Source organism: Myxocyprinus asiaticus, chromosome 12 (assembly GCF_019703515.2).
Source record: "Myxocyprinus asiaticus isolate MX2 ecotype Aquarium Trade chromosome 12, UBuf_Myxa_2, whole genome shotgun sequence".
Lineage (NCBI taxonomy): Eukaryota > Metazoa > Chordata > Actinopteri > Cypriniformes > Catostomidae > Myxocyprinus > Myxocyprinus asiaticus.
In genome coordinates, this window is record NC_059355.1 from 47,438,241 (window position 1) to 47,449,663 (window position 11,423).

Below are 11,423 nucleotides of genomic sequence, written 5' to 3' on the forward strand. Positions count from 1 at the left end.
TATACCATTGGTCAACTGCATGATAGGTTTAAAAAGTGGCCCGTGGTGTAATGGGTTACAGCAGCAGCCAATCGCGTACTTGCTGCTGCAGCGCATGTGCAGTGTTTGGGTACTCACGGGCTTAGGTTTTTTGAGCTTATTTCCTCAACCACAACAACAATATGACAAAGAGGTAAGAGATTAATTTCTCAATTTTTTTTGCCCAAGTCTTCACTGAATAATTATTCAATATATTGCCGTCAGTTGAGACATGTCCTCAGCACATTCTGAAATAGCTTTCGTCAGGTATGTGTATAATCCAGATGAAACAGCTCCAGTTCTTAAACAGGCGTTTCTATTTCATCTAATCTTTGTATGTTTTGATTGGCGATCTGGCGCTGGAATGTGTTCGTTTGAATTTTATGATAAATGTTCGTTGTGGCTGTTATCAGTGTCGTTTAGTGTCGGCAGTTTTTTCTGCAGCTCACGCTCTTTTCCGTGTCTCCCATTGTGATGGCCTTCTTGGCCGTATTGTTTGTGTGTATGTAGAGCGTGTGTTTTGTCTTTATCTCCCTCTCTCTTAATCGCTCTCAGGTGTGGGGTAACCAGGTGAGCTGATTGTTAATGGGGAGCACCGGCACGCAGTGTTTCCTTCCTATATAAACTGAGTGTTCCATGGCTGGGTTGTGCAGTGGGAGACTGGTGTTCGTGAGCTGTGCCATCTTGGTCACCGATGCTTACGCTCAGATTCCCGCTGCTGGAGCGGAGAGTTTGTGGTTGTCGTTGTCTGAACTTCGGAGTTGGCTGTTTTTTCAAATACAAAACGGTCAATAAATGTGTCTGTGTTTCCACTACTCTCATCTCCCTGCATCTTTTACTGCATTTTTTTAAAGTATAACACCCATCCACTGACATACAGATGCAATCTTGTTTATTACAATAAAAAGTTATATTTGGTTGAATTATAAACCAGAACCTCTAAAAACTAGATGCAAAAAGTAACCACTAGATCAATCAGTCATGTTCTTGATTAAATTGCTGATCTATGTATTCATCTACTGACTAACAAAATCCCAAGACTGATAGTTGCAGATGTAGAGATGAAATGACCATATTATGTACCACTACCATAATACTATTTGAGTGCTTGAATCGGTCATTAAGAATGACTGTTTATCAAAATAGGTGATTTAAAACAGTGGTTCTCAACCTTTTTGACTCCAAGGCCCCCCACTGTCTAATGTAGGCTATTAGATATTTATATAATAAGATATTTCCATTAATTTCTAGAACTGTATATTCTTCATAAAAAGCAAGCTGTTGAAGGGAGTTATTACATATTTTTAGCATTTTCAGTAAGTTTAATTATAATAATTATATAAAAATAATAATAATCTATCATATTTTAAATAATTTTAAGAGATCTTGAGGCCCTTGGAAGTGTGCTGACGCCCCCTAGTGGGTCCCGACCCCCTGGTTGAGAACCACTGATTTAAAAGAATCTTTTATTGTGCATAAAATAATTAATATTCATGAGTTTCGCAGCACTGCCACCCAAAGCACAGTTTTCCTTGAGTTTATTTTTATTTAGAACTATATTTGTGTTAATGTTCTATTTCAAATGGCTTATTCCAGCTGTTACAAAGTTGATAGGCTTACAGGATTTTATTAGTAGAATAACATTGGGTATGCATGCACTCTCCAGCCATGGGTACACTTAACAAAATAAAACAATTTGGCCTGCATAATGTGGTGAAGTTTATTCCAGATTGCCAGTTTTATGTCAAGCTAAGTAACATTTAGAATTTGTTGATGTGTTTAATAGACAATGTCTTGGTACTCTGGAGATTTTTTATGTTGGCAAATGAATAGCAAAATGGTTACTATGTGTGGTTCCTGTGGAAAAGGAAATTCATGGATATTTATAATTTGATAGTGACTCCAATTAATGAACTAGTACTTGTTGCAATGAAGCTTGGTACCTTGATCCATAAGAACTATGCATGGGCACTTCGGCACTTCCTTTGGTGTTGCCACCACTCATAGTCTGCATGCCACCCCCTTGCCACCTCATGAAAAAATGTCTAGATCTGCCCCTGCATACGAGCGCACAACTGGCATGGACCCAACACTCTCCCTTGAAAAAGGATCTGGTGGAGCCAGATTATGCTTCAATCCAAAAACCAGATGTTTTACATCCCCCAAAGGCAAATACGGAATTGAGGATTCCATGCTGTTTAAACGGGGCACTTCAAATTAGATTTTAAACCACTTCTAAACTTCATGAATGGGAGTGTGCACAGTATGAAATCATTTAGAGACTTGATCATTCAATAGGTATCTACTACAGCTTTTCTGGCGGAATTAAGGGTGCAAATATACAACTTTTACAATACAAGGAATAAAAATTGATTGATGCCCACAGGAAAGGAATATCACATAGGAGATCTCTTTAACATCTCAATTGATTCTCCTCGACAGCAGTGAGATGAAACTGAGAGCAAATGAAGATTTTTCTTTACCAATTTATCTCACACATCTCCTCTACAGTTTCAGAAGAGATCTCAACAACGTCTTAAACAGTGCTCAGATTTGCAGAGATACCAAAAAGTATTTTTCTCACTAAAGTCCAAATTATCTGAGTTAAGATGTCAACAATCATTTTAGCTCTACACACTTATTATATGTCAGCAGTTGTCTCCTTTGTGTTTTTATTTCTCAAGGCATTTTTCGATAATCATCTGAGGCAAATAGTTAAAAAACACAATACTTTATGCCTCTTGAGCTATGAAAAAGCAACCTCCAAGGGCGTAGCAACCGCAGGGAACGTGGGGGACACGTCCCCCGTACTTTTCCAAGCTAAACCCATACCGAGTCCAAATGGTGGATTTGTATACAATATTCTTTGCGTTTTGTTACTTTGGGCAGATTGAGCGACCATTCAGCCAATCACAGGTGAGTTTCTTGAGCCAAAACAACCCTTTCGTAACAGGCCGTCAGCCAGACAGTCTAATCAACACAGCTCCGTTCATTTCTACAAAGTTGATTTCAACAATGCTCATTTATCCATGTTTTTTATCAGCACTGATGTTGATCTAAATTAATAATCTAGAGATGAAGAGCACACAAATGAGAGGTTTTTTTCCGGCATATTGTTCTTGATTGACAGCATTAGGTGAAATGCACTGCAGAAAAAAAACAAAGGAAAATCCTTCTTTTAAGCACATATTGTAAGTGGAGTTTTTATCAGCACATGAATCTTCATTAAGTTTTTTTACATTATGTTTGTGAGGTAATAGTTTGATTGGCTGTTTTTGCCAGTTTAAGCAGATTACTAGATCTGTGTTAAATATGTAAAGCTATTTTTAACATCAGCTCCTGTTTTTTACCTCTGTGTTGGTGTGCAGTCGACAAACTGTAGGGAAAAAGATAGATCTGCTGTGTTCTTAGAGTATTTTACTGAAGGGAACAGATATATAGACACACTTTTTTATACATGAAAACGTACTGACGTTATTGAAACTCATTATGATTATTATAAGACTATTATTGTTGTCTTTTGATAAAAGTCATTCTCAGCAGCTCACAAACCGTAGGGAAATGTAGGTCTGTAGACATACAAATTTTGAAGTTTTTTTCTTTTAATCGTTCGTTCAGTGACTAACTCATTTCACACAAGACACTCATTTGTCACCACCTTCTGGCATCACCAGAAATGGTCACTGAATCTTTAAATCGATCTGATCGATTTTTGGTGAATGTAGTCAAAACACTCGAGCCCCTTGGATACATTTAAATCCCACAATGCACAAGCACGGAGTAAAAAATAAAACTGTGCACATGCACAATTGTCATTATTGTAATTGATTAAATAATTTATTCAAGACCAGCTTGTGCTCAGTCTTTTATTGTCATGTGTGAAACAGAAGCATGTGCTCCACAAGATGCCCTTTATTTTTGCAGCTAATTTTGCAAAATGTTGCAATTATTTCACAATACTTGAATCTTTAAAATACTACACGTATTAAAAGTAAATAATACATATATATTAATATAATACTTATATCATACTTATATATTAATATATACTGTAATATATTAATACTGCACTGTAATTGTTAGGTCTAAGCCACCTACTGACAGCTGTGTCCCCCCCACTTTTAAAATGACTGCTACGCCCCTGGCAACCTCTGACTCTGAGCAACACAATTTCCCTACAGTTACCTTGGCTAGTTTATTACTAATAAACAATATCAAACGTGTGATTGCAACAGGGCATAATATTGTTCAGGTCAACTGTCATCATTGTATGCATTGAATTGCATCTGCAACCTGTAAATGAGACTTTAAACTTTAAAGTAGTTTTAAAGAGTATCTACAATTTCACTTCTGATAAAATAAATAAATAAATACAAAAAAAAAAAAAAAATGTTTTTAAGAAAAACCTTACTTCTTAAAAAAAAGTTCAGAAAACATTATTTAATCTACAGGGTTTCCACACCTGTGACCAATTAATTTCCATGACTTTTCCAGCTGTTCGTGATTATTTCTAGCCAATGAAATGTTTTAGAGCTGAGCATAGCTAGAAAAAATGTACATCGACTGGAAATGGAAATCACATTTTGATAATTCTCGCATATTTCCAGCTTTTCCATTACTGTGGAAACCCTGTATCTATATATGCCATCCAATAATAGAATAGTCTATAAATACATGTTGCGTTCGACGCGTTATGAAAGCGTTTGTGTACTTGCGTCAGTCCTCTGTCAAAAAGTAGGAGCGTTCAAACGCGTGGAAGACTCTCCTGCCGTCACCGTATCCACGCTCGATAATTTGACAGCCAAAACACGAACTACAGCTATAAATTTGTCCATGGTGAAGCACCAAGTAGCGCCGTTCTCCTGTCACGCCTCCGTTAATCAATAATTGAACGACTAACCTCCTTGGTAATGGTAAACAATTGAGCACAACGCCATAAATATGTACGCTGACAGGAATTAAGACTGATGCGCGAGGAGCGATACTGAGGTAAACTGTCAACGCAAAGCCGCTTGCGTAAAACAGAAATAATATATTGAGCATCTCACGGAACTGGGACGCTCTGAAAACGCGACGCTTCCCTATAAAGAGCCAACCGTCATTCCGCGCTCGCGTTTCCTGAGGTACTTACGTGTAGTGCTGAGGAAACCGGAGCGTCGCCGTTCCCGGTGAAGACACACTGAGGAGCAGCACAGTTTGGACGGCGAGGAGGCAGAACACACTGGCGGACTGAGGAAACATCGCCATTTTCCATTAAAAATTCAAGAAACTGGGATATAAACGGAACCGGTAGTCACTCAGATGCGGCTCACGCGCGAGCTCTCGAAGCGGAGGTCGTGCGAAGGCTCGTTAAGATCCAAAGGCGCTGTTAAATCTCAATCGGTAACGAGGCTAAGGGGAATGATCGGCCCGAGAAAAGGCAGTTCGGACGGAGACGCGCAGATGCGTTGACTGTGCTGTTGCCACTGGCGCTGAGCCTTATTTGCTCTCTCTCTCTCTCGTGCTCTCTCTCTCTCTCTCTCTCTCTCGTGCACTCTCTCTCTCTCTCTCTCTCTCTTTCGTGCACGCTCGCTCTCTCTCTCTCTCAATTCAGTTTAATTTAATTTCAATTTAAAGTACTTTACTGGCATGATTGTGATTGCATACAATATTGCCAAAATTGAATATTGTCAACACTGAAAATCTCTCTATCGTGCTCTCTCTCTCGTGCACTCTCAATTTAATTTCAATTTAAAGTACTTTATTAGCATGATTGTGTTTACATACAATATTACCAAATCATTAATACTCAAAACAGATAAAGACAAGACAGATAATAATAATAAAACTGTACAATTTAAGAACTGTGTTCTTAAAAATATAATTAAAATAAGGTGCCGGATAATGAATAAAATAAAAACTATAACAACAATATACACTATACAATATAAAATAAAATAAGCATTTAACAAGACATTATGAACATAAAAAAAAGAGACTCTCTCGTGCACTCTCTTATCAAACAGAGCGTGCGATGGGAAAGCGCGCTATCACTACTCGACACACGGGGGCGCGCGTCTAGAGTCGACCTACTTCAACCGTTATACAAACTATTCGCAAAAAATAAGACTTTACAAGAAAATAATCCATTCCATATTTATTATAATTAGTCATATACGGATTATGACCTATTGTGTCCTCTAACAAAAATTACCATGGTATTATGATGTTTTTGGACATGGTACCACGGTAATACCATGTTTTGTTTTGTATCTTCTTGCCTGTCTCCTAACCAAATCCAAACAGAATCTGTCCATTTGTACATATTGAAAAAATATAACAGAAAAGCTTTGGACATGTAGCTACGATCATGATTCTTTAAAGTCCCTTCTCCTTGCCACATTCAAACAAAATCTATCCATTAATACTTGTTGAAACACAGTGCTACTAACAGGAAAGTACCATGTTACCTAATGTTTTTGGAGATGTTTTGAACATGGTACCAGGGTAATACCATGTTTTTTTGACAAGTACAATGATAGTACCATGATACACATTTTTTAAGTCCATTCTCACCAAACCCAATCTGCCATTAACAAAAATATCATGGTATTACTAAGTTTTTTTGAACATGGTACCATGGTATTACAGTCTATCCATTAATACTTGTTGAAACACAGTGCTACTAACAGGAAAGTATCATGTTATCGTAATGTTTTTGGAGATGTTTTGAACATGGTACCAGGGTAATACCATGTTTTTTGGACACGTACAATAATAGTACCATGATATTCTTTTTTTAAGTCCCATCTCACCAAATCCAAACAGACTTTGTCCATATATACTTGCTGAAACATGACACCCCTAACAAAGAAAGTACAATGGTATTACCATGCTTATTTTTATATGTTCCATGATAATACAATGATGATTATTTTAAATGCTTTTGGATACTTTTGAGGGCCCCTGTATGTAATTTCCATTTATGAAAATATAAGAGGCATATGCTGCCCTGCAATGCCGAAATGCTGTAACTACAGCAGCACTGAAACTGAGAAAAAAAGGCTTCCGAGTTTTTAGATTGTCCAACCAAATGTGAATTATAAAGTCTCACTCACATACTCTGTGGGTTTATGGCACCTCTTTAATATTTAGTGTGTGTAATTTGCGTTACATACAAATTTCTGTAGTTACTTTAAAACATTTTGTCCATATTACTAGTGTCTACTTTTCCTTAAAACTGTCAGCAAAGATTTTATACTCTTATTTGAATCACTCACCATCAACAAGCCCCTGAATGACTGCATTCTATAAAGACAATATTTCAATCAATGCACGAATGGTCCAACAGGTAAACACACAAATACACATAGACTTTGTTTTCTGTTCACGATGAGCATAAAGCCGTAATTCACTTGTTCCTTGATTCTCTTGTTGTCTGTTCTAGCTAAAACACGCCGTCCTTCAAGTCTGTTGCATCACGTGGATGTTATCTCACAGTCCGATTGGAAAGGGACAAACAACACACTGCCTCATCCTCAAACATGGTGTCTCATGTGCCCTTGACTCAATATTGATCAGAGCAGACAAAACACAGTGTCAGCCTCTCTCGCTTTCTCACACGTTTATACACACTCCATTTGGTGTTATTTTCCAAGTGTGTATGGCATGATTGATAATTGCGTCATGATTTAGGTTGCCTGTGTCTGATAAATTCCTTTCCACTCATTTTCAACTCCCTGCTGCCTCTTGTTTGTAGTTAATACATTTAATTGTTTGTAAGATTTCTGATTGTTGCTAAAAAGGTTTTCACACATGGAAATGTGTAGTAAACTCTAAAGAGGTTGAAAGCACTGATGTGTACAGAACGGGGGCAGCAGAGGTGCAAGCCCGAGTGGCATCACCTCCAGCAGGAGTGCCCTTCAAGGAAACAAAAAATGCCGTTTTGAATTCGCCCCGGAACATCGAAGTGCCGTTACCTCAGACGAGTAACAGGTCAGATAAAAAGTCCACTCCATGTATTGTTTTTTTAAGTTCATCAAAAGAATAATTCTCGATTGCTACCACATTTCCAACATCACGTACCACTAGTGTAGACATTATAATGGGAGCGGTTGCGTCGCTTTCAGAAATTAAATAGAAATTCAGAATATTGACTTTTATAGAATATTGACATAAACTGAAGGAGCTGTCAGGTTCAGCCAAAGCCAGTTTGGTTTTGTTGAAACTAATAAGCCATTAGACTAATCAATTTCAGAAAAATACCATTACTCTTCCACTGTACCGCCGCTCCCTATACGCATTTTACACAGTCTGCGTAGGGCACCAACTCCCTAGGGGGGCACCAGAAACCCAACCAGCTGCCCTCACTCGCATGTTATACGTTATTCAAGAACCCTGTAGCATTCGCGGAACACAGTCGATCATCTCGCGCTCATACTTTCTCATCGTGCCTTCGAACGGAGCACCACGTTACCAGGGTAATGCCATGGTACTGCATGATTGATCATGTTCATATTTCATGAAACTGTCATAATACTCTGTGACACTGCTTCACAGGCAGAAGGGAAGGAGAACACAGGGAAGCGGGCTATCCAGGTTCAGGTAAGAGTTTTAATCGGCCACCTCATTGCTTTACAATTTCACAAACTCATCAGTTTCACAGGCACGTAGTTATTTAAACACATCAGCTTCACAGGCACGTAGTTACTTAAACACATCAGCTTCACAAACACAATAGATTAAGCACAACAGCTTCTGTAGCACCGTGGCCTTCCTTGTGCCAGACTCTCTCTCTCTCTGCTGCTGGTGGCGTGGCTGTTTATATGCCGCTCTCCCCATGCTCACTGGAATTAGAGACAGGTGTTAAACATAATCTAGCTCAGGTGCAAGCGCCCTTACCGCTTTCTCTCTCTCCGGACGGACGCTTGAACACGCCCCCGCTGCCACATACTCCAAGGTACTTTAAAAAATACCATGGCTTTACTATGACACGTCATAAACATGGGGTTATCACAGACCATGTCTGAAAATAAATAAATAAACAAGTGTATTACCATGGTGCTTTTTGTGAGAAATATAACAGAATAGGCTATTATTTGTGATAAAGGAAAAATGGAAACAATTATGTACAGTATATACTGTATATACAAGAAAATTGTTAAATACTCAAAAAGCAAAGAAATTAGTTAAGTATTTATAATTACTACTAATTCTAAAAAATAAATAAATAAATAAAAAATCTGTTTCATTTTTTTATCCTTCCGCCCCGTCCCTGCTAAGGTCTGTGCACGTCACTTGTTGAAAGTGACAATTTACTCAATTGTTTCAGTAAGAGGGCTAAAGTAACTTGATTATACAATGACAGTTTATTGGGAAATGATATTGTTGATGAATTGTGACTGATTGCATTTCAGTTTTTTGTGCTACATCTTGTGTCAACATGTATTTTTAATATTCCTTGTGTTCTTTACAGTCAGTTATTGATCAAAAAGTAAAAAGAAACATTAATTCTGATCACAGATAGCATGAATGGGATTAAGAAACTGTACAGGGACTCTGTTCTTAATGTGTGCAGAACCAAAAGACCCTTGTTGAATTGTATGCCACCATCCTTAAAGAGACAGTAACATTTTTGTTGAATAAATGTAAAAAAATCAATGTAAACTCAATGTAAATACTTGTAATTTGTACACATTTTTTAAACATGAAAAAATGAAATTTGATTATAAAAATGATGATGAATGAATTATTAAAATATATAATATAATATTTATCAAATATATATATATATATAATTTATGTTATTTTTTTCCTTGCAAAAAAAATATGTCCCTGAGTTAGGCTAGGGATAGAAACTGTACCGCTGTCCCTTGGATGTTATAGAGGAATTTTGATTGCAACCCACCATATTATTCAGGACATGTTCAGTTATTTTGTTTGTCCTGCACCTGATCAGCCTGAATGTAGTGAACTATTTTGGAAGATTTGTTTATGATCTTTTCTTATTGAGAAATGTAAATGATAAACTCTTATTATTTGAATATTTGAGTATTTATATTTTGAATTGAAGAGTTTTATTCTGATGTGAAATTATAATGTGCATTTTGCTCAAACATTTTTTTAAAAAGTAAACACAATTTTATGTCATTTAAGTGTTGTTATACTGAATCAAAATTAAATCGAATCGTAAACCATATATCGTATATCAAACTGAATTGCGAGATAACCATATCATCCCACCCCCATATTTATATTTTAGGTGTTATAGATAGGGGACAACACTGTAAAAAATGTCCATAATTTTAACAGTAAAAGACTGTAAAAATGCTAAAGTAAAAAAAAATGTAATTGGTTAACGGTAAAATATACAGTAAAAAAATTCTAATAAATGTAACAAGACAATACATTTAATTTTATGGTAAAATTATGTAATAATTATGTTTTTTAGATGTAAAAATTATAATTTTACCATATAATTAACAGTAAAAATGTATATTATGTTTAACAAGAGAGTACATGTACTTTTTACAGTAAATTATTGTTAAAATTATGGTAAAAAAAACAATAATCTGGCATTCCCAGAATTCCCTGCATGACCCATCACATTTCATTATAATTTTATGGGAATAGTTTTTTTTTTTTTTTTTCTTCTTCTTCTTATTTTTTATATCAGTTAAGTACTTTGGGGTTTTCCATGTTATATTTGATGTGTGTGTGTGTATATATGTAAATGTTTATTGCATTATTTTAATTTCACATGCTACCCTGATGGTGTTTTTGTTTTTTGTGTAAGTGACACTGTGCACACTGTCTCTATGTTTATTGGTCATTGCTCCTGAAAGGGCTGCTATTGATGAACTTTATGTCATCCTGTGCCTTTCTGCAATTACTACAGTGATTAACAGTACATTATAAAGTGAAAAGCAGATTGTTATAGTTCCTGAATGTTAGTGCGTCAAGTTTATATTATTTAATAATGTAAACGATAATGAACCATAAAATATACTGGCATCAAAATGACATCCCGTGTAGTCTGAAACATGGTCACTGTATTTTTACGATAAATGTTTGGCAAGCACAGCTGCTGGTAATTTACTGGTGCTGGTGTAGATTAGAGCTGCTCCGTTCAATATTTGTGATCAAACTACATATTCATGAATGTTGATGTTTTATCAAAATTGACAAAGACAAAATCTCTGTGCACTTTTACAGGATATAACAAAGGATCAGAACAGTCACAACCAAATCCCTTATTCTGGATGAGATTATTTGTTAATCTGTAATTTCTTGGTAATCCAATTTGGAAGTAAAGGAAGAATAAAAATGGCTGTTTTTTGATCAGACAGCTGAGAGAAACCAGGGACTTGACTACGTAAAAATAAAATGTAAAACTACTAGATTACATTTAGTAAAATTTCATTAAC

The 11,423-nt window shown here is 36.3% G+C and overlaps 1 protein-coding gene across 1 annotated transcript in view; it reads right to left on the reverse strand.

Annotated features, from left to right (window-relative positions):
• Window positions 1–5,442, reverse strand: part of LOC127448953 (voltage-dependent calcium channel subunit alpha-2/delta-2-like) — a 282,297-nt gene extending 276,855 nt beyond the window's left edge. Inside the window, exon 1 of the mRNA XM_051711950.1 lies at window positions 5,150–5,442. Coding sequence (XP_051567910.1) covers window positions 5,150–5,265 — 116 coding nt within the window. The 5' untranslated portion in view covers window positions 5,266–5,442. The remainder of the gene's footprint in view (window positions 1–5,149) is intronic.
• Between the last annotated feature and the right edge of the window lie 5,981 nt (window positions 5,443–11,423).